The sequence below is a fragment of the Pteronotus mesoamericanus genome, unplaced genomic scaffold (assembly GCF_021234165.1).
Source record: "Pteronotus mesoamericanus isolate MK-2021 breed Mesoamerican mustached bat unplaced genomic scaffold, CSHL_Meso_final contig_65, whole genome shotgun sequence".
NCBI classification, from domain to species: Eukaryota; Metazoa; Chordata; class Mammalia; order Chiroptera; family Mormoopidae; genus Pteronotus; species Pteronotus mesoamericanus.
In genome coordinates, this window is record NW_026555228.1 from 8,988,452 (window position 1) to 9,013,462 (window position 25,011).

Sequence of the window (25,011 nt, forward strand, 5' to 3'; positions counted from 1 at the left end):
CTCTCTTTCTATGTGTATATGCATATCTACAGATATACAGTTGACCCTAGAACAAAGTGGGGATTTGGGGCAACAATCCCCTTTGCAATTGAAAATCCGTGTATAATTTCTGACTCCCAAAAAACTTAACTGCTAATAGCCTACTGTTGACCAGAAAAAGACTTATCAATAAGATAAAAAATTGATTAACACATGTTATTATATGTATTATACACTGTATTCTTATATAGTGTAAAGTAAGTTAGAGAAAATATTATTTAGGCAATCACAAGGAAAGTACCTTTACAGTATCTATTGAAAAAATCTATGCATAACTGGACCTGCATAATTCAAACCTGTTTTGTTCAATATGTATTTATATGTATGATAAGAAGGACCATATCACATAAACTATTTATAGCCTGATTTTTCTCCATGTACCCAGTATATTTAGTGACTTGATGGCCTCATTTAACTGGAATTGCCTCTTCTTAGTCTCTGCCCTTCAATATATCCATAATTTTACTTTAGTATTTCACAAAAGAGTGTGTTAACAGGAATGTAATTTTTAAAATACTCTTGGGAGAGAGCTGGTTCTTTCAAAAGATAAAAAAGATTGATAAACCTTTAACTAGACTCATCAAAGAAAAAAGAGAGAGGGCCCAAATAAATAAAATCAGAAATTAAAGAGGAGAAATAAAAACTTACACCACAGAAACACAAAGGATTATAAGAAAATATTACAAACAGCTGTATGCCAACAAATTAGACAAACAGCAAGAGATGGATAAATTCCTGGAAACATAGAATTTCCTAAAACTGAATCAAGAAGAAACAGAAAATCTGAACAAATTACAAATAATGAAGTTGAAGCAGTAATGAAAAAAACTTCCAACAAACCAAAGTTCTGTATGGGATGGCTTCACAGGTGAACTTACTAACACCTCTCCTTATTAAACTATTCCAAAAATCTAAAGAGGAGGGAAGACTCTCAAGCTCATTTTACAAGGCCAGTGTTATCCTAATTCCAAAACTGGATAAGGACACTACAAAGAAAGAAAATTATAGGCCAATATCCCTGATGAACATAGATGCCAAAATCCTCAACAAAACATTAGCAAACCAAATCCAGCAATGCATTAAAAAGATCATACACTATGATCAAGTGGGATTTATTCCTGTGATGCAAGGTTGGTGCAATATTTGCAAATCAATTAATGTGATATACCACGTAAATAAAATAAAGGATAAAAATAATATCATATCAATAGATGTATAAAAAGCACTAGACAAAATTCAGCAACAATTTATGATAAAACTCTCAGCAAAGGGTGAATAGAGGGAACAAACCTCAACATAACACAGGCCATATATGACAAATCCACAGCTAATATCAAACTCAATGGGGAAAAACTAAAAGCATTTCTCTTAAGATCAGAAACAAGACAGGTTGTTCACTTTTACCATACCATTCTTATTCAACATAGTAGTGGAAGTCCTAGCCATCGCAATCAAACAAGAAGAAGCAATAAAGGGCATCCAAATTGAAAAGAAAAAAAAACTGTCATTATATTTGTAGATCATATGGTATTGTATATAAAGAACTCTAAAGAGTCCACCAAAACAAAACAAACAAACAAACAAAAAACCCTGCTAGAACTGACAAGTAAATTCAGTGAAGTAGCAGGATACAAAGTAAGTATCCAGAAATAGATTGCATTTTTATACACCAATAACTAGCAGAAAGGGAAGCTCAAGAAAACAATCCCATTTGCAATTACATCAAAAAAATAGAAATAAAATACCTGGGAATAAATTTAACCAGGGAGGCAAAAGAAAATAACTGTACTTGGAAAATTATAAGACACTGAAGAAGGAAACTGAAGATACAAATAAATGGAAGCATATACCATGCTCATGGACAGGAAGAATTAACATTTTTTAATGTTGGTACTACCCAGAACAATCTATAGATTCAATGCAATTCCTATCAAAATACCAGTGGTATATTTCAAAGAACTAGAACAAATAATCCAAAAATTTATATGAAGCCACAAAAGACCCCAAATAGCCTTGGCGGTCTTGAGAAAGAACACAATTGGAGAAATCATGCTACTTGGTAGCAAACCATACTACAAGGCCATAGTAACCAAAACAGCATGGTACTGGCATAAAAACAGATACGTAGATCAATGAAACAGAATAGAGAACCCAGAAATAAACCCATACCTATATGGTCAATTAACATTTGACAAAGGAGACAAGAATATACAACAGGGTAAAAAAAATTATTCAATAAATGGTGTTGGGAAAATTGGACAGGTACACATAAAAAAAGAAACTGGACTGCTTTCTTACACCATATACAAGAATAAACCAAAAATGGACTAAAGGCTTAAATGTAGGACTCAAAACATTAAAATTCCTAGAAGAAAACATAGGCAGTAAAATCTTGGACATTTCCCTTAGTAATATTCTTCTGATATATCTCCTTGGTCAAGAGAAACAAAAGAAAATAAATAAAATGGACTACATTCAAACTAAAAAGTTTTTGCACAGCAAAGGAAATCATCAACAAAATGAAAAGACAACACACTAAATGGGAGAACATATTAGCCAATGATATATATGATAAGGGGTTAATATCCTAATTTATAAAGTTCTCAACATACTACTCAACACCAAATACCAAACAATCCAATTAAAAAATGGGCAGAGGACCTGAATAGCTACTTCTCCAAAGAGGACATACAGATAGCCAATAGACATATGAAAAGGTGCTGAATGTCACTAATCATCAGAGAAATGCAAATTAAAACCACAATGAGATATCACCTCACACATGTCAGAACGGCTGTCATCAATAAATCAACAAACAATAAATGTTGGTGAGGATGAGGAGAAAAGGGAACCCTAGTGCACTGTTGGTGGGAATGCAGATTGGTGCAACCACTATGGAAAACAGTATGGATGTTTCTCAAAAAATTAAAAATGGAACTGCCTTACATACCCAGTGATTCCACTTTTGGGTATATAGCTGAAGAAACACAAAACATTAATTTGAAAGAATATAGCACCCCTATGTTCATTGCAGCGTTATTTATAATTTCCAAGGTATGGAATTAACCCAGGTGCTCATAATTAGACAAGTGGATGAAAACGCTGTGGTACATATATACAGTGGAATATTACTTGGCCGTAAAAAGAATGAAATCTTACCATTTGCAACAGCATGAATGGGTCTAGAGGGCATTATGCTCAGTGAAATAAATAAGTCAGAGAAAGACAAATACCATATGATTTCTCTTATATGTGGAATCTAAAAAAACAATATAAATGAACAAACAAAACAGAAACAGACTCAGATACAGAGAACAGACTGATGGTTGCCAGAGGGGAGGGGGGTTTGGGGACTGGGTGAGAATGGTGAAGGGATTGAAAAGTACAGATTAGTAGTTACAAAGTAGTCATGGGGATATCAAATACAGTATAAGAAGCATAGTTGATAATACTGTAATAACTATGTATGGTGCCAGGTGGGTACTGGAATTATCAAGGGGATTACTTCACTATGCTATGACACCTGAAACTAATAGAAAATAACATTGAATGTAAACTGTAATTGAAAAAAGTTAAAGAAAAAACATAGTTACTTTCATATAATACAAAAAATATTTCACTGATTATTTAATGGAAAAACTGAAGATTGTTAGTAGGGTAACAGGATACTGGTCAGTCTTTTTATGTTCTCTGCTGGCTAAAGTCCATGTTCAGAGCTGATAAAAGTTTGACATTGAATTAACCTGGCAAAAGTATCACTTTCTCTACACTATAAAACTCTCTAGAGATAGTTTTGAGTTGTAAGGTATATATAAATAATAAGTACATTGCTTTATGGTCTTTAGTCTCAGCTGTAAATAAAAAGATAGCCTATCTCCATTTAGAGATAATCATGTACTTCACACATATATTCCCACTGACAGTGACCTTAATTTAATGCTATCACAATTAAGGACTTTTACATATTACAGTTGAAAGAGCAAGCATGGTCTTAGGAGTCAAATGGTTTTGTGTGCAGTCTATATAACTTTTTTTATGTAAGTATATGAGTGATGTAAATGCTCAGAGCCTCAATTAAAAGGTTTCCTATGTATTAAAATAGTGAAAATAATACATATAGCACAAGGCTGTTGTGAGATACAATGTTTTTTATAAAGGGTGTGGCATATAATAAATAATTAATGCTTAATGGCTATCATAAAACAAAAAAAACATCTTGGGAGCACTAGGGGGAAATCAGTCATTCACACTTTAGTATGAATTAATTCCAGTTGGCTGAATTCTTCTGATCATATAGTAAAGACCTACCCTACTGAGCCATATAGAAAAGTATCAGGAAGAATCAACATCCAAAATTGGCTATTGTGAGAATGACACTATCAGTGTGTGCAGATGAGGTGGAGTGGGGAGAGAACATGGCACAGGCAGAGAATAACATAAAGACACTGACGAAGAGTTGAATACCAGTGAAGAGGGATGGAGAGTGATGTCAAAGGGCAACAGAGGCTACGAGTGGCTGCCATAGGCACCAATAGTTCCAACTTTCTCCACTGCTAAATCCTTTGAGCAGAGCTGTGTATCCACAGGGAAGGGAGCTGATTTGAGTTTCACCTCATTCTTAGATGACAGAGGATATGGACCAGTCAAGTATGACAGGAAAGCCAGAGCAGAGAAGGAAGTTTCCTGGAAAACCCACAAAACTGGTTGGCCATCTCTGGGTAGACAGGTTGGGCATGCATGAATTCACAATCAAGAGATAAAACCTGCCCTGTCTTGTGTGGCTCAGTGGATTGAGCACCAGCCTGCAAACCAAAGGGTTGTGGGTTCGGTTCCCAGTCAGGGCACGTGCCTGGGATGCAGGCCAGGTCACCAGTAGGTATGCATGAGGCAACCACACATTAATGTTTCTCTCCCTTTCTTTCTCCCTCCCTTCACCTCTGTCTAAAATTAATAAATAATATATTTTTTTAAAAAAAGAGGTAAAACATGATGAAAATGTAGTTCAAGGGGCTAGACCAGCCCATCCTACAGGCAGATCTGACCTCTCCCATTATGGAAACTACAGGGCTCCCAGAAGTAATGTACATTAAATAATGAAGGTAGAGATCTGGTAAATAGAGATTTTAAAACTGGTTTTGCTTACTTTTTTTCTTTTGGCATTTTTTCCCTCTTCCAGGATCCCTACTGCTCAGTGACTAACATTTTATTCACTTTTTCTGCCTCTCATTATGATGCTCCACATCAGTCTTCTGGTCTAACATAGAGACGTCCCCATAGACCTTACATTTTCCTGAGTATCTGCCTCTGTTTCTCTTGGGCTGTCTCCTAACTCACTTCCCAATTGTTACAACCAAAGAGGTGGTCGTCATTTCCAGTGAGTCATATATTTGAGCTTCATGCCACTCTTAGGAGACAAAACATTTCCATTGTTAAAAAGATACATAAACAAAGAAAGGAAAAACAGTTAAATTTTTCAGATTTTCCTTTGGAAACCAACAAAGCAAATTTTAAAGCATTATTCATTCATTGAAGTCTCGATTTAAGTCAATAAATAAAATTATTGTGATGTGTCTATAAAATTTACTCAGTATGACTCCCTAGTGATTTGTTAAAACAAAGTCCATATATTCCAATTAGGATGAGCAGGAGTTTGGCATGCATAAACTTAGAATAGAAGCCAAACAAAGAAACTGGAAACTCAAGAATCTGGCTCCCCAACCAGAGTCCTTAAGTTTCTTCCGTGACACTTTGTTTCAAAGTTATTGCCACTACCTCCCAAACTCCAATACTACATGGCCAAGTGTGGACTGACCACTGCCTTGTTGTTACTGCCTCTTCAACTAAATATATCTAAGAACTTAATCTCTCATCACCCCCCATCATTTTCATACCTAATCAGTTTTTAAATTTGACAGTATAGCTGGTAACACCAGCCAAATTATTCAAGCTGGAAATTTCAGTGTAGTATTAGTTTCTTGTTGCTGCTTTAACAAATTACCATGAACTTAGTGGTTTAAGACAATAGAAAATTGTTGTTAGAGTTCTGTAAGTTAGAAGTCCACTACGTGCTTCATCAGACTAAGATCAAGGTGTCAACAGGCTATATTGCTTTGGAGGCTCTAGTCGAGAATCTGTGTTTTGTTTTTGTGGGGGTTTTTGACAGAATTCAGTACCTGTGGTTGTAGGACTAAGGTCTTCATCTTCTTGCTAGCTGTAAATTGAGGGCTGCTCCTAAATTCTAGAAGCCACTCATATTTCTTGGCTCATGCCCCACTCCTCCATCTTCAAAGCTAGCAACTGTGAGATGGCGTGGGGAGTCCTTATGTGGTGCCCCTCTGACTCACGCTTCTGCTTTCCTCTTCCATTTTAAGAAGTCTTGCAATTATGTTGGGCCCACCCCGCAGTAATCCATGATAATCTCTCCATCTCCTGGTCCTTAACTTTAATCACATCTGCAAAGTCCCTTTTGCCAAAGATAACATATTTACAGGTTCCAGGCATTGGGACATGTATGTCTTTGGGGAACCATTATTCTTCCTACCATGCTCAGGAATCCAGTATTTTAAAATATGAAAAATATGAGTTGTAAGGAACCATTCTTTATGGAGAAAACTTCCATAGATGTTAAATGAAGGATCACAAACCCAGAGTTAGTTTCAGCAATAGAGCTGAGTCTAAAAACCAAATACTCACTCTCTGACCATTTCTCCCAACTCCTTCCATTCCCCACCTCTCATCTCCATATCCAGTCAATCATACTGTGCATTCTTCTCATGGTAGCATGGGGCTGTTGCAAGGATTAAAGACAAATGATGTATCTGTGTTAATAGTGAAAACTGCTTCCTGTGATCCAGGCTTAATATACTAAGGGCTTCTTACACATTTTATTATTTAAACAACTCTATGAAATATGTGAATTTATTAGCATAAGTCCTTTATAGTGCTTTAGAAACTGCAGCTAGGCAAGGTTTATTGACTTGTTCAAGGCCTCACCAGCAATTCATTGTAGAGCTGGAATTTGAACCCAGGTAGTTTGACATCAGAGTCTATTCTCTGTGCTTCTACTCTATCCTACTTCCAATGACAAACTCTGCAGACCATAAACTAGTATATAAATGTAAGGTATTATTATGAATATTCTCTAATCTCTCTGCCCGGTCCATTTTTCCCATGCTCACTGTCCCCATCCAAGCCCAGGCCTTGATTGCCTCATACATGAGTGAAATATTACAACCCTGGAATCTTTTAATTGGAAGGGATCTTAACATTCTTTGCCTCTGACTTCTCCCCCAATGCGGTAAGCCACCCGCCAAATGCACACCATTGGCAAACAATCCCAATTCAGCTCCCAGACAAGTTCTATCTTGCCCACACAGTGGGAATCAACACTGAGGTTTTTGAAAGTTTGAATTACTTACCAACATTTATAAATCAGGAGATTTCAAACAAAATTTCAAACTTTTACCCTTCCAAACTTGGAAGTTTTAGAAGACAACCCTTTTATGTCAGCTCTCTGGGCCTCAGGCATGCCCTGGCTGCAGAAGCTGATGGAGATGGCTCTCTCCTTTTTGTATCTTAAAGTTTATTCACTGACTACACCATTCACTTGGCATTTGAACATATACTGTTAGACATTGTTAGTTAACTTTGCCACTGTATGACTTGTTTTCTCAACTATATGCTAAGCTGCTTGATGCTTTATTTATTATCCTCCAGGAATTCAGTCCAGTGCCTTGTAACTAGATGTTCAAAAACATTTTTGGATTGACTGATGACATTATTGAGTCTGTCAATCAGGGATCAATCAGGAACCCATGGCAGGTAGCTCAAGAGCAGGAATTTAATCCAAATATTGCAAGGGGTCAGGTTCCTGTGATACAAAGTAGAGCAGGGGAAAGATGAGGAATGGATCTGAGAGCAATGAAGCATAGTCCATGAAGACAAGACTTGAGAATACTTCTTGAATGATTATTATTCATAATCTGAAGCTTGGAGTAGAAGTTATAGCTGCCAATTACAGTGTATAGATTGCTTATGAGACCTTACGAATATGTGCTAAAATGATCCTTCAAATACAAATCATATACAACATTAAAAAATTCAGCAGTGACCTCAGTAATGTACCTTTAATTGACTTTCCTTCTCTTTCTAATGCCCTCTCTGTGTTCCCTCACTCCTGACTCCTGGGAGCACCTCCCAAACAAGCTACCTGCACCCAGGTCATGCAAGGTCATGGCTAGGTGTTTCTGAAGTTTTTGTTTTTCTCCCCACTATTTGATACTGTGGGGGTGTAAGACTTAAAATGTGAGCTGGTTGGTTGTCTTAAACCTGTGACTGTGGTAATACTAATGAGTATTTACTGCCAACACATTCACCCCTAAGTTGGGTGGGAAAGATCAAAGCTTAATCTTCTATGAGTGGCTCTAAAGAGGATATGACTAGCCTCCTTGGGTGAATATTTTAAACCCAACCAAAACTTGTAATCTGATGGCAGTCCTTCTCTGGATTGAATTATTTTTCCATAGAAAAATGATTCAAAACAAGGCACAATGCCTAGGTGTGCTTGTATGGGAACCCCACCACCAATAATAATATTTTTTTTATTATATTGGCACTTCAGGGCTTGGGACAACAGACACTCTTCCAAGAATTATATTTTCAGATTTTACTATATAGCCAACAACACGAATGAAAAGATTTCTACTTTGGCATAGCCAAAATGTGTTTACTTGAGCTGTGGCCATCTCATATCACACTGCTCAAAAATACTCTCACATAACATTTTTATTAATTAATAATGACACCATTAAAGAAAACTTCAGCTCCAAGCTGATGGAACTTGCCAAAGTGCAAATAATCAGCAATTCTAGGTGGGCCTTGGCCAAAATGAGAAAAGGTTAGGATGTGTTCTAGATCCCCCAGCTCCTGGTTCTTACTCTTCCAACTCTCTCATAGTACCACCCTCCCATCCCTTTGCCCTTTACCCCTCCAAAACTGACATTAGTTCTCTCAGGGGTCTATGGGCTACCCCTCCCCCAAGGGTGTAGGACATACATTTTGGACTGTCCATAAATTCTGTGAAATAGAATGCAAATTTCCATGTGGATTCATATGCATTTTTTAAGATTTTATTTATTTATTTTTAGAGAGGGGAAGGAAGAGAGGAAGGGAGAAAGAGGGAGAGAAACATCAATATATGGCTGCATCTTGCACAACCCTTACTGGGGAACAGGCCCATAAGCCAGGCATGTGCCCTGAACTGGGAATCAAACCAGCGACACCCTGGTTCGCAGGCTGGCACTCAATCCACTGAGCCATATCAGCCAGGGCTCATATGCATTTTTTTTTCAGGAAACAGTAGCGTCCCAAGAGGGAGTCTATTTTTAATTAACAAGCATTTATATAGCATTAATATGACCAGGCACTTCACAAATATTAACTCATTTGGTCCACATAACAACCATGAGAAGCAAGTTACCCTCATTTTATACATAAGGGCGGAAACTGAGGCACAAGGAGGTCAAGTAACCTGCCCAAGATTACTAGTAAATAGACAGAACTAGGATCTAAGCATGGACTGTCCAGCTCCACATGACACTGGGCTACTTCTTATTTTGGGCTGTGGTCTAAAAAATCGAAAAGCCGCTGGCCTACTGGCTGTCCACTTTGCTCCCACAGGAGGGACATGTACTTTAGGAAGGATGAGAGCCTTGAAATAAACTATTTCTGGCAGGTTGGGGGATATTGGAGCATTATTCCCTCTTCCCAGTACCCCTGAAGTTAGATACATAGACAGTAAAGTAATCTAGGCTGCTGGTCAAGGCCAGTGCAGGTAATGCTAGCCATGATTTGTGTTCACTCTACTTCTGAAGGCTGATAGCTTCTAGAACTGTTTCAGTTCAATATGTAAATGTGGCTTAGGGCTTCAGGAGGTTGGATGAAAAGAGGCAGACTGCATTTACTGAACACTTACTACACTTGGTGTTACACTCATCCTTCTTTGTGCAACCTCGCTATATTCCTGTGAAACAGATGGCCCTCCACCCAGACCTCATCTCCCCCTTCCCACCCCTCACTCAGCCATACTGGCCTCCCTGCTGTTTCTCCAACACAAGAGGCATATCCCAACCTCAGGGCCTTTGCACTTGCTGCTCCCTCTGCCTTGAACACTTTTCCTCCAGAAAGCCCTTTGGCTTTCCCTGGCATTTCCTTTGAATTTTACTCAAATGTCACCTTCTCTAAGAGGCTGATCTAGACTACTCTATTTAAAATTACAACACTTTCCTCCTTGGCCTGACCCTTTCCATCCACTTTATTCACAGCACTCCTTGCCATCTAATGAGTACATATATTTTTATGTATGTGTGTGTGTTCAAACACACACAAACAGAGCCCCAAAAGTGAGTGTCTCCTAACATTTTGTGCCCTAGATCCTTTACTTGCCTCATCCTAGCCCCAGCCTTCTGCAATACATAAGATTTATTTTGCCTCCAAAAACCAATTTTCATGCCCATTGGGACAACATTGACCCTGTAGAGAATGCATATCTAGGGTTATCTCTGTTCCCTCCTGAAGAGTTACAGCTTAATAAAAGCAACATTTGCTTCGGTGTCCCCGTCTCCTCGATTCCGACTAGCGTCTGCTGTTAGTTATATTCTTTCATGCTAAAGCATCTGTAATTTATGAGTTAGCAAGAGTTTCTTGTGGTAGAGTCATAAGTACAGAAGCACCTGGAAAGGTGGAAGTGGGGGCACTAGTAATTACTGTATGGAATTTCTGGTCTCCCTTAGACCACACCACTCTTTGCTTCCTCATAGCTGAGCAGTAACCCCTTGGCATCTTAGTTTAGGTTCTCTGGGGGTGCATAGCTTATGATAAGGACTCGGTACCAAATGGACTCCCCATTCTCCCCTCTCCCCAGTCCCTGACACAGAACAATATCTTTTTATATAGCTATGAAATAAACAAGGAGCATGATCTGAAATAAGAAGGCCAGAGCAGACTATTGCAATAGGTTGGGAAAGACACAATGAGGACTTGAACCCATGTTTGGAAAGCTGGTATGAAAAGAGAGGTTCAACAGATACTTTTAAGGTAAGATGAAAGGATTTGTGGTGGGGTCACTGGAATGTGGAGGTGAGGGAGAAGCAGCAGTCAGCCTGCCAATGGTTAACCTAACAAACCCCAGCAGTCCGTGTGACATTTTCCTGAATCCCTCAAGTGTGGTAGGAAGGTTAAGAACCTAGACTCTGAAACTCAGACAGCCTAGTTCCAAGTCCACCACTTTTTAATTTTTTACTACTTTTGTAATCTGCCTCTATGTAACTTTAGATAACTTACATAACCCACCTGGCCCATCTGGAAAATAGGGGTAAAGATAATCATAAGAGGACGCACTTCATAGATACTACTATTATTACAGCATTGAGAAGAATACACAGTAAATGCCGTTCATGTCAGTAATTAATATGGTGATGCTCTCTCTATTCCTCATTTTCCTAGTGACTTTTCTAAAACTGATTTCTCCTTTCTATTGAGCAAGACTTCCACTTCAATTTCTTTCCTCTTTATATTATTTGTTTCAAATTATCTTTAGGGTTTTCAAAATGCCCTAGGGATCATTTTGGAAACATGTGAGGAAAAAGGCAGAAGTCAAAGGGTATCAGATCTAGTGACCATACCTTATGTTTCCTAAGTTCTGGTACAAAGCCACGACTCAGTGAAGTTTCAGGAGAAAATTGGAAAACACAGTTAATCATGATGTTATTAGTTTGTCCTCTGGTTGGGTGTACAGTCTCCATAGAGGTCATAGGCTGGTTTATAAAAATAAACATTAATTTCTTTTCTGATTATAATAATAATGTGGGTTTATGTAGAGAAAATTCTAAACCACAGAAAAATGTAAAGGAAAAACTTAAAAAGATAATGTTGGCTGGTTATAAGGATCTTCAGAATATCTTTGGGCCAGTTGCAGAACAGGAATAACTAAATACAGCCTTGGGAGATGTTAGTATCATGTTTTATTTAGAAGTATCAACAGATACAAAATTGAGTTCACTAGCTTTCTAGTATGTGTGATGGCTTTGTAACGTAGCATCATTGCTAGGTTGAGCTATGTTTTCCAGAATTCCCTTTTATGTGTATTTCTGGATAGTGTGGAACACAAGAGAGCTTCTTGTGGGAGATTTGGGTAGAAGTTGAGTAGCAGCCATTGTATAGCTCCCACATGTGGCAATTATTAAGTGCCTCACAACATTAATACACAGGAGCTGCCAGCCTTCCCCTCAATCCTCCTTTGGCTTCTCTAACTCCTGGGCTGAGTATATATTTAATTTTATGCCGAAGGGCTCAGCTTCTGCAGACATCCATGCCACCGAGGTCACAGGCAACAAGAATTGACATGGGTGCCAGTCTGTTTTTTGGCTACAACTCATGCTTGTGGTTTCCAGGTTGTTCTTGCTCTCCCCATCTTATATCCATCCTTCCTTCCCTACTGCCTGCCCTTCATAGATGTCATTTCTAACATCAGATATGAAGACAACAGCTTTATAGAGACTGTTTCACCAACTTCCAGAGTTGTAGAAGGTCAAATCCCTTTTACAAATTCCTGTGTGTGTGTGTGTGTGTGTGTGTGTATCCCTAGTGATTCTCCTGTGATTGAGCCCTGACTTAAATAGTATCAAATAGAAAAGTTCTGAGGTAATTAGAACAAATAATCTATAGCTGCACTGTTCAGTACAGCAGCTGCTAGCCACATGTGGCTATTTAAACTTAAATTCATTAAAATTAAATAAAATTTAAAATTCACCAAAAACTCTAAGTCTCTCAGTCATGGCACTGTGTGCATATGAAAGAAGATGTGGAAAAAGTTTGAAGGAATGGGGGCTTGCTCCATTGTTCTAAGCCAAAAATATCAAAATCTGGCTTATAAGATGATGGAAACTAAAAGTCTGCTTATTCCTATAGGAGATTAATGCATTACTCAACCTTGAAATATTATATTGCCTGGCAACTGCAAAACATGTTTAATTTTCTCAGTCCTATCTTTATTCTTTTATTTTTGAATCCAGTATCATTCAAAAGTTCTATCTGATGACAGTTAAAAATTTCATTAGGATACTGTACAGTTGATTCTGTCTTCACGCTAGGAGCTGTTAGATATGTACATTTTTTAATAGAATTTAAATAAAATTGATTCAATATTTCTTTCCATATCTACTTAGTTGTTTTTAGTTTAGGAAAAAGGGAGAACTAGAAAACACAAACTCAAACACTTCTCTAAAGAAAAAGCATTATGTATTACTTTAACATGGTTCCCTTTGAAGACCACAAAGTCACAAAATATAGAATTCTCTAAATAACAGTGTTTGGCTGATTTTATTTTCCCCTTTCAAAAATAATCAGGATGGCAAATAGCAGTAGTGGTATTGATTTTCTGTTCCAGGTTTTCTTACTTAACACCAAAAAATAATAAACTGTAGCATTGGGGGTCAAAAAATAAAATACAATAAAATACAATACAATAAAATAAAATAAAATAAAATTCAGTTCCTCAGTCACCTTTCAAGTGCTCAATAGTGATGTGCAGTTGGTGACTACTGCATTGGGAAATATAGATATCAAGCACTTCCTTTATTGCAAAAATTTATGTTAGACAGTGATGGTCTTTAGTGATAATGGCTGGTGTTTCCTGAATGTTCACAATGTCTCAGATGCATTACACGCATCTGTTCTACATGCATTAACTCATTTAATCTTCATATAACTATGAGAGATAAGGAAACTGAAGCATAATGACCTTGTTACAGTCAGAGTCACATGCCATTCTGTGAAGGTACCATAAACATTAGGGACATTAATTTATCCCGCTTAATAGGAAATCCAAAAGCAGACAGTTGTAATGTTGCTCCTGCAGCTCAGGGATAGCAATGAGCACTCAGACCCTTTCCATTCTTATGTTTTTTCATCCTCAGGATACCATTAATTGAGGGACTCAACATCTTCAAAAACTCAGGTTACCTCCACTTTCTACTTGCATTTGCTAGTTCCTCTTAGTGTTTTTTAGATGGCTACCACTGTTTCAGGCATCAAATTCAGACACAAAAACTTCCAGATACAGTATTATCCAACTGTCTGCAGTGATGGAAATATTCTACATGTGCACTGTCAAGTATAGCAACCACTAGCTTCATGTGACTATTGAGCACTTGAAATGTAACTAATGAGACCAAGGAAGAAGAGGAACTGTTTTTATTTATATCTCATCATTAAGAGTGGGGAAATTTTTCTTAGAAGTCTCCCATCAGATTTTCTCATTTGTCCTATTGGTCAAAAGTGGGTCATGTGCCTACTCCTATATCAAACACTGGCAAGGAACAGCATTCCTGTGGTTGGCTTAGAATAATCAGGACTTTTTCCTGAGTCATGAGTGAGCACCCTCTGATGAAGCCAGAGCTTAGCCAGCAAGAAAAAAAAATTAAGAAATGGTTGTTATGTAAATGCTCAGTAGTATGCACTGCACCACTTTCGCTCTGTCTAGATCAGGAGTCTGTAAACGATAACTATGGGCCAAATCCAGCCCACCAACTGTGTTTGTAAATAAAGTTTTATTGGTGCAAAGCCATGCCTATGTGTTTACATATTGCCTATAGCTGCTTTCAAGCTATACTGGCAGAGTGGTTGCCACAGATACCATATGGCCCACAAAACCAAAAATATGCATTATTTGGTTCTTTACAGAAAAGGTTTGCCAACACCTGGTCTAGAAGGACATTTCTATGTTAAAGTCACCATTGTTAAAGATCTTGGCCAAACACAAGCATTTTGTGCAGTCTGGTGTAGAGGAGAGAGTTTTGGAAAGCAGCTTTCAGGATCTTGATACTACTTCTTGCTGGGTAACCTAGAAAGTTACTACACTATTTTAACTTCAGTCTTCTCATCAACAAAGTGGGGATAATATAGACTTCTCTGCCTACCTCAGAGGGACATGGTGTAACATGTATGCCAAGGCATTTTGTAAACCATGAAGACCTATAGAAATGTCCAGTAGAGTTGCTGGTGCTATATTAACGTTCAGTACTATGAGCTGTTGCTACTGGATCCTAACAAGAGACACTGGGACGTTTTTCTGAAGATCAAGGCAACAATAGCACTGGCAACTGAGAGACTTATCAGCCAGCAAAAGCCACTTCTGGAGCTTTTATCAACTTAGAAATAAAATGATTCATTGGCTTTATTGTAATTTTAGAGCCTTTGAAACTGCCTCACATAAAAAATGTAGTTTGAAAAAAATATGACTTTTCAATGATTTCCAATTTCATATTAGGAACTTTGAATGGAGAGCAGCCTTAAAATGGGATTGCAAAGATGGGTAGTTCAGAGTTCAAAGTAGACTCAAGGATCCCTGGTATCCCTGAACAAAATTAGGAATCTGAAGACTGTCCCTACAGGGTAACTGAACTCACAGAATGTCAGAGTTTGAAGAAATCTTAACAGGCAATCATCTGAGCCCCTTTATCACATGGAAGAGGAGAAACGCATTCTTCAAGGGTAATTCTAGCCATGTACAGCCACTTCCCTGTAGTCTGTGCAGACATTTAGAGGAGTAATATATGTTGTATCAGAACTCAGGTTCAGATGAGGATAATGCTAATGATGTAAGCTGAGGGGAGAGGTCTGCTTTATTGAGCACTTACTATGGAGAATACAGAGAGGAAAAAGATGTCATCCTTACTCTCAAGGACCTCACTAGGTATTTCTTTCATACCTGAAAAGATAAACAAGGAGGAGCAGAATTCAGGATATGATGATGACCTTCAACAATTCCTCACAGAGAGTCTTGACATGTTTTGAGTTCAATATGTGTTCACTTTAGAGTTGGTTTAAAATTTATAAATATAATTTAGACATATAAATAATAGCAACAATAAACAAGTAAGTAAAAAGTCCCTGAGCTTCCTTGGATGTCTAGTTTGGCTCCGTCTTATTTTGGAGTCTCCGTTCCAGAGTTATAGGAAAAGCATTCTTAAACCCGATGATTTAAAGTAGCTCTCTCTTTTGCTCTCAAGTGCTGTTTAGTTAACACAATGTTTTTTTGGATAAATGCATAATCTTTGTTTTCCCTCCTCTTCCTTCCGGTAGTCAATATGACTTTCAGGTTGGGAATGGGGTGCTAGTGTCCTTCTGACAACCTGGAGAAGAGGCCTGAATCTGTGAGCTCCTGCTGTGCTGACCCCTGGGTTCTCAATGGCCCCTCCAGGGATCTTCCTCACCCTGCAGAGTTTCTGAGTATTCACTGCCAAAGGCTGTGGTCACTGGGCCCCATGGTCTATTCTCTTAGAATTCCACCATGGCATGGGGTCCCTCTCTTATTGACCCAGGTGTAAGCTTTCACTACTGTCTGTCACATCCTCTATCTGGCCTCTGGTCTAAGTTGTCCACAGCATCGTCTTTGCAGCTCTGTCCCTGTCCCTGGCTCTCAACACATCTGGCCACTAGGGGCATGAGGGCCATTTAGAATCCCTACCGTGCTACACAAGAGATGCGGAAGACTTAGAATGCCATCTCCTTCCTTCCCTCTGCGTAAACACACTGTACCACTGTTTCTCATCTCTGCCATAGCCCTTTGTTGATGTACAGGACCCTATGAGTTCTCACCAGTTTTAAGTGGAAAGTGGGACACATTGTCCTCTGTTTTCAGTTCCTTCCTCAAACTGTCTAGAGTCTCTGTCATTCCTTGTCACCACTTCTACCTGCCAGGGAAAAAGGGACAGGACCCAACAGAATTGGCCTCATGTTTACATGTGGGGAGTGGTATTTGGGGGGGTTGTGAAATTGGCTGAGGATCAGATCAATGCCATGGTATTTATGATCTCATCTTTACAGATATGGAATTGAGAGCAAAGGGGACCAGCACTGGGTTTAGTATTGGAGGACAAAGTCAAACAAGACAGGCTGCCAAGTGGAAGGGGGTTTGGGGAGGTGGTGAAAAAGGTAAAAGAGATTAAGAAATACAAATTGCTAGTTGTAAAAATAGTCATGGGGATGTAAAGTACAGATTAGGGTATGTAGTCAATAATATTGTAATAACTGTGTATGGTGCCAGGTGGGTACTAGAAATATTGGGGGTATCACTTCCTAAGGTATAGAAATGTCTAATCACTATGTTGTAGAACTGAAACTAATTTAATATTGTATGTCAACTGTAATCAGAAAATAAATGTTTTAAAAAGACAAGTTCCCTGCTTTTCAGGAGCATGTAGTCTACCTCTTACAGCTCTAACATGTGCTGTATGGCACAAAGAAGAACCAAGTCTTGGATGGACAAAACATGAGATGGTAAGAGGAAACAAGACAGTGAGGCCTTGGAGAAGGGGGATTATAGGGGAGTCTAATACTGGAAATGCCTAAAGCACAGAAAGATCTAGGCCTAGCCCAGAGAAAGATTATGTTGGGAATTATAGCTCATGAGATCACCAAACTGGCTCAAATGTGTAATTGTTTCCAAATGGGGAAGATAACTCTGCAAGAATGAAATTGTAACCATCTTCCACTATTATTATGTCATCTCACCCTCTGTAAAGTAGTTGTACCTAAAAGAAGACCTCCTTTGAAGATTTTTTTTTTAAGAAAGAAAGAAAAGGAGAGGAAAAAAGTATAGCCTGGGAGAGCTAGAGGCTAGATGTAAGTATAGTTACCTGCCCAATTGGGCTGCTGATGAATCAGGAATGACCCCTTCAAGCATCGCCAAATCATACAACTGGAAGTGTTAAGGTCTGAGGATTCTCTTTGTTGGCCAGTGTCCCAACAAGAGTGTCAGACCTACCTTTCCTTGCTGTCAAGAGCTATTGAGTCATCTCTCAGGCTTCCAGGGTGAAGCTACTGTGTTTGCAGTCCAGATTCCCCAGAGCCAGGAGGGATGGCTGCTCTCCGGCAGCGTATCCCTGGCTCCCTCTCCATCTTCTCTTCATGCCTTGGTGACATGTTCATTCAGTCTTCAGACACTGACTATCCTGGTATAGTATGAACAGTAGTCTATAGATTCTGATAGGGTCTCTTCCCTCCTCTTCCTTCCGGTAGTCAATATGACTTCCAGGTTGGGAATGGGGTGCTAGTGTCCTTCTGACAACCTGGAGAAGGGGCCTGAATTTTGGAGGGTACCTTCCAAGCTGTGGGACTCTGGGCAAATGACCTCATCTCTTTAATGCTCAGTTTCTTCATCTGTAAACTGAGACTAAAAATATCTACCATGAAGAGTTTTTGTGAGGCTTAATTATGATATACATGAAGTACCTAAAAGGCCCTCCATGCTCATTAGTTTTCCTCCCATTAGTTTCCCACCCACCTCACTAAATCCCCATTCTCCCTTCTCACCCGGCACTGACAATGCACTAAAAGGACTCATGGTGTGAAGTACATAATGACATGAGACAAAGTGACAAGTATAAAAAAATGGGTGAAAAGAAAAAAGAGCACTGGGGAGAGACATTTAATTCTTCTGAAGAGGTAAGGGCAGGTTTTATAGAGGTATTAATGTTTGGTTGGACCTTGGAAGATGAGCGCATTTCCCAAGAAGCAGAGGGAGGGAGTAGGGAAGTGGGATAGGGAAGGGAGTAAAGTCAACAATGGGTACATTAATGAGCAGGTTACTACTGTGGGCAACTAGGGCACACTACAGCTTGCCCCACCAAGGGATGAGGAAGCTGGCATAGGTAAACGCCAGCTCCCATCTCTCACTGTTGTGGGGTATTAACTTCCTGGCACTTCTGGCCTTTTCGATGCACAGGCAAAGCATGGTTCTATGGGCACAGATCATTCTCAGTCAGAGAGACATGGGAGCCATCAGCATTCACAGGATCTGTCTGTAGGTGACCTCTAGGGTGGGCCAGAGAATATAGATAGGGCACTAATAGCATCTGCTACTGGTGGCTTAAGATTTATCTAGACAAATCCAAAGATTTGGCCAAAAGCCTTATGCTAGAACCCTCTAGCACTGATTCACATTTTATGACTTAATTATACTTTCATTGTTCTCGTGTGTCATAATCATGTCCCTTCAACTAGCATGTAAATTCCCTGGAGTCAGAGATAATGTTCTCTGCTAGGCACATAGCAGGCTCTCATTACTACACAACTGATTATCCAGTTTTGTATCTTCTTCAATACATGTCTCTATTTTTCATATTACATGGCTGGATACCTTCTGGACAGACCTTGTATACTGAGCCTTACAAGAGCCCATTGGGGGAGCTCATGATTGCACCCATTTTGAAGATGAGGAAATAGAGATCCCTGTTGGTCTAGTGGCAAACCAAGAGCATGCCAATAGCAGGTGACAGGCATGGGGAAGGCTCCTTTCTATTGTATCATGCTGTCAGCAGTAATGTTTTAACCAATTCTTTATGACAGTGGTTCTACATCTTGAGCCTTCATCAGCATCTCCTGGAAGGCTGATTAAAACACTGACTGCTGGGCCCCACCCTCAGAATTTCCAATTCAGCAGGTCTAGGGTGGGCCTGACAATCTGCACTTCTAAAAAGCTCCCAGGTGATTCTGATACTACTTGTCTGGGGCCACACTGCTTTCAGAAATCAATTCATATGAGAATAAGAGCAAGAAATAGATTCAGTGGACATAAGCATCCACTTAAGTTTTCCCTACTAAGATTTGTTTCAGAACTATGCACTTTCTGGTTTACCTGCTCCGTTTCATCACTTTAAATATACTTTTTAAAAAAGAATTATTTCTGCCAAACAGCTTTCATCTTGATGATTTTTCGTGTGTTCCACCTTCCTTCCTTATCTACCCCTGTGGTGGAGAAAGCACTGAAACATTAGACCTAAGATCTAGTATCTAGTCTGACTCTACCACTTCCTAATGAATGATGTCCCTGGGGACATTTACTCATCAGTAATGTAGGGACATTTGACTTTTGCTCTGCTGATCCCACAGTTGAGATGTGTGTCAGCATAATGGACATGAATGTTACATAGCCACAAGAGAATTTTGTATCCCATGGTAAGTATCTGGAGGAGTTTCCTCTCTCTACTTCTTCCAGTTGTGTAGGCAGTGGTTCTCAAAGTGTAGTCTCTGAACCAGTCACATCAACATTACCTGGGAGCTTGTTAGAAATGTCAGTTCTCAGGCGCCACCCCAGCCCTACTGAATCAGAAACCCTGGAGAAAGAACACAGAAGTCTGTATTTTAACAAGCCCTCCAGGTGATTCTGATGCATATTTAAGTTTGAGAATTCTGATTTTCTGGTTTAGAGTACAAAATTCAGAGCTCAGTATAAATCTCAGCCCAGCCAGTCCTTTGAGCAAGTTTCTCTCTCTGAGCCTCAGTTTCTTGATCTGAGAAATGGAGCTAAGATTATGATATCCTTTTCATAGATTTGGTTGAGAAGCTTAAGAGAGTGAATGTAAAGCACATAGGGACCTGGCATATTGTAAGCAGTCAGTACATGTTAAGCTCTTTTTTTTCTGTAAACTATAGTGACTTTTTGACAAAATGCCCCAGAGCCTTCTTTTTGAAGGACTGTCTATTGTGTTTTAGCATGTTGGGAAGTTTTCCATTGATTTTGTGTTCATGTATGTGTGTATGTGTGTTGAATGTATGTTTTGTTTATGTTATTGTTATTTGCTCCTAGTAGATATTTGCTTTAGCCAATGAAGATTCCTTGGTCCTTCTACTCTTCTGAGTAAGAAAGGTATATCTCTGCATGTCCTTAATAATGTCTTCGTAAATAACATTCCTAAGGAGCATTCTTTTTATTTGCATAGCACTGTGTTATTTTGGCAGTTGTACCCATAGATACTGCAGCCCCAAGATTTCTAGCCTTTTTACTGCCTTCTTCAGATACCTATTCTCCTTGTTTCATAAGCTTCTAAAGGTCCTCTTTTCTGAAAATCATGCTGCTTCATTTGGCTGATTCTCTACCTCCCCTAAATTTCCATGCAGAAATGTCTTCAAGTAGATACTTTTAAAAACAAATAAACACCAGAAATAGACCTTTACATATATAGACATTTGATTTTTGACAAAGCTGCCAATGCCACTCAATGGAGGAAAACAGTCTTTTAAACAAATGGTGCTGAGAAAAGTGTATATACATATGCCAAAGAATGAATTTGGACCCTTACCTTACACCATATACCAAAATTAACTCAAAAATAGATTAAAGGACCTCAGAATAAGAGCTAAAACTATAAAACTCTTAGGAGAAAACAAAGGAAAATCTTCATGACTTTGGCAAAGTCATGGGTTTGGCAAAGATTTCTTAGATATGACAGCAAAAGCACAGGCAACAAAATAAAAATAGATAAATTGGGCTTCATCAAAGTTAAAAACTTATGTGCATCTAAGAACACTATTAAAAGAGTGAAAAGACAACTAACAGAATAAGAGAAAACATTTGCAAATCATATATCTGATAAAGGATTAATATCCAGAATATATAAAGAACTCCTAAAATTCAACAATAAAAAAACTCCCCAACAACCCAATTCAAAAATGGGCCAAAGAGTTAAAGATATTTTTGCAAAGAAGATATACAGATGGCTAATAAGCACATGAAGGGTGCTTGATATCATGAATCATTAAGGAAACACAAGTCAAAACCACAGTGAAATACCATTTCACACCCATTATCCAAACAACAGAAAATAACACGTTCCTTGACTACCCTTCCCTTTCTTTCCCCCTTTACTCCCCTCTCTCCGCCCCTCTGGTTAGTGTCAGTTTGTTCTTTATTTCCATGCCTTTGTTTATTTTGCTTGCTTGTTAGTTTTGTCGATTAGGTTCCATTTATAGGTAAGATTATATGCTATTTGTCTTTCACTGCCTGGCTTATTTTACTTAGCATAATGCTCTCCAGGTCCATCCATGCTTTTGTGAAGGGTAGAAGCTCCTTGTTTATTTCTGCTGTGTCGTATTCCATTGTATAAATGTACCATAGTTTGTTGGTGGGAGGAGGGAATGGGTGGGGCGGCGGGGGAATGGAGACAACTGTACTTGAACAACAATTAAAAAAAAAAACCTAGAATTCTGGGTTTAAGCATGTTGTGTGGCAGGGTGTGAAAACCCCATGTGCTTGTCAACAGAGAACTTATTTGCAACCTGGTTCTTGTGAACAAGAGGCCAGTATCAGTTAGTGGCTCAGGGTGATAAGTTCCTTGGGTAGGGAGTATGAATAAAGCATTAATGAAAAAGTATGAAATTGATGGGTTTACAGAAATGCTTGTGTATCAGTTAGGATTACTTCATATCAAACTTAATACTTAAATGTAATGTGGAAGCTAGGCATTATACCTGGGTACTGTGTCATATTACCAGTTGATAAAATTGACTTACTGACAAGGCACAGAATCAGTCATCCATATCTGTAGCTCTTCTTCAAAGGCTTATATGATTGTATCCATCTCGTTGTCTAGTTGTGCTAAAACACAAATCTGTCGGAAACCAATTTATAAACTAAATGACATATTTTATTATCTATTACAAACTTCTGAAACAGAAAAAAACAAGTGATGATAAAGATATAGAAAACTGTAATCCTTGTGCCTTGCTAGTAGGAATGTAAAATGGTACAGCCACTGTGAGAAACAGTTTGGCAGATCCTCAAAAAGTAATACATAGAACTACCATATGACCCAGCAATTCCACTGTGAGGTATACATACCCAAAATAAGTGGAAGCAGGAACTCAAACAGATATTTGTACAGCAATGTTCAAAGCATTATTTACAATAGCCAAAAGGTAGAAAAAACCCAAGTGTCTATGAACAATGAATGAATAAATGAAATTTATTTGTGGAGCATTATTCAGCCTTACAAAGGAGGCAAACTTTGATACATGCTATAATATGGATGAACCTCAGAAACATTATACTAAGTGAAAGAAGTCAGAAATGAAAGAACAAATATTGTATGATTCCACTTATATGGCAAAATGTATAGCAACAGAAAGAATAGAGGTTATCCAGAAGTGGGGGTAGTAGGGAAATGGGGAGTTATTGTTTAATGGGTACAGAATTTCTATATGAAATAATAAAAATGTTCTGGAAATGAACAGTGGTGATGGTTGCACAAAACTGCTAATACATTTGATGCCAGTGAATTGTACACTTAACTGTTAAAATGGTAAGTTTTATGTCATGTCTATTTTACCACAGTAAGAAATTCCTAAATAAACACACACATAAACATGCACATGCACATACACATACACATACACATACACATACACATACACATACAATGAAGGAAAACAGGTACCTTACCTTCCAGGGATGTAACCAGAACAGCATGAAGACCAATGACAAGGAATATCTTCAACATCAGTAAAAGTTCTTCAGGTCTGCCAACATGGCCACACTGCCCACCAGAGAAAAACATCCTGGAATAAAATAAGGGAAAATGTATCATCATAGCTTGCCATAATCACAATACAGCATTACCCAAAAGGTCAGTTCTTCAACCAAGGCAAACCACAATCCTACTTCCTTTAAATCACTGTAGTTGCAGAGAATTGGCAATGACAGGTGGACACTGGCTACAAAAAGCAAAACCTATGTTTAATATGGGAGGACCACCCAGTGGAATATTATATTATGTTATGTTAAAAATGACAAGCAAGGTCATCCATGTGGACTTACGGAAATCATCAACACATGTGAAATATCAAGAAGAAACTAAAAACACAAAACACTGCATATATAATTATTACCACTAAGCTAGTTTAAAACTATACTAAGAATTAGAAGGGGCCACAGAATCTTACAAATAATCTACTCTTGTTTATGTCTTATATTGTAAAAGGATGGGTACATTGCATTTCCTCTTAATTACATGTTAGTTTGTTATCATTGCTTGCATTTTCAGTAGTCAGGAAATAAGAGTCAACATTTTTTAAAAAGCAAAATTTATATCAGACCTGAATTTTAAAACCTCATTTATTCATTCACTCAACAACTATTTATTGAAGGCCAACATACATCATATGAGATTTGAGGGCTAAATAGGAGTTAACTAGATGAGATACAAGTGGTGGAGGTGGGATGGGAGCTTGGGGAGCTCAGCACACAGAATTAGAATTGCACATGTTAAGACTGTGTTGGTTCCTCTCATAGCTGGGGGGCAATGAGAGCCCAATGAGTAGGCTTCCTCTGTAAGGCCACAGGTAAAGCAGCTGGGGCAGATCAGGGTCTGTGCTCTCAGCTGATAGAGCTCCTGGCCATAGGGCACCCATGAACCCAGCCACCACTGCAACTTCTACCAACCTAAGACAGAGTGTGTGTGCAGTGGTGAAGACTAAAGAGATGAGTTCATAGGTTCTGTGCACACAATGTCTTAGTGACATTGGGCAGGTTGTGTTCAATGGCCAAGATTTCCCATTTAGCAAACTGTGATGAGAACACCAACCTACCTGATAGTGCTTCTGTGTTGAGTAAACAAGAGATCTTCACACAGTGGCTGGTACCATGAAGGCACTATAAATGCTAGCTGTACTCTTCATTCAGTCGAATAATATCTATTTTGCACATAGTACATGCAGGGTCAGATAGTGCAGGGATTACAGGGTTGCAGGGATGAGGTCATTGAAAGATGGGGATAGTCGCAATTTCTCAGTTAAAGAAAAGCTGGCAATTTTTAAGAATCTTGTAATTTTCTAGCCATCACCAGTACCAGGGGGTGATTCTTTCCTAGTCTTAGACCAGGAAATGAATCCTTCCAAAGAGAGCTTACATTTTTTTTCTTTTTTTTAATTAATTAATTTATTTTTCCAAATACATTTGTCTCCACCTTCCCCCAACCGCTTTCCCCTGCCCGCCTCCCCCCTCTCCCTCCCTCAATCCTTCCCCACTTTGGCTTTGTCCATGACTCCTTGCTATGTGTTCCTTGACTTGTCCCTTCCCTTCCTTTTCCCCTGCCCACCCCTCCCTCCTTGTATTATATATTAATATTATACTACATT

The 25,011-nt window shown here is 38.7% G+C and overlaps 1 protein-coding gene across 7 annotated transcripts in view; it reads right to left on the bottom strand.

Annotated features, from left to right (window-relative positions):
* ADGRG2 (adhesion G protein-coupled receptor G2) overlaps positions 1-23,433 on the bottom strand; it is a 68,130-nt gene extending 44,697 nt beyond the window's left edge. For 6 of the 7 annotated variants that reach the window (XM_054581121.1, XM_054581122.1, XM_054581119.1 and 3 more), the window contains exon 1: positions 23,318-23,432. In XM_054581121.1, coding sequence (XP_054437096.1) covers positions 23,318-23,432 — 115 coding nt within the window. Of the gene's footprint in view, positions 1-23,317 lie in introns of all 7 variants that reach the window. The other variant, XM_054581117.1, reaches the window with a different exon arrangement.
* Between the last annotated feature and the right edge of the window lie 1,578 nt (positions 23,434-25,011).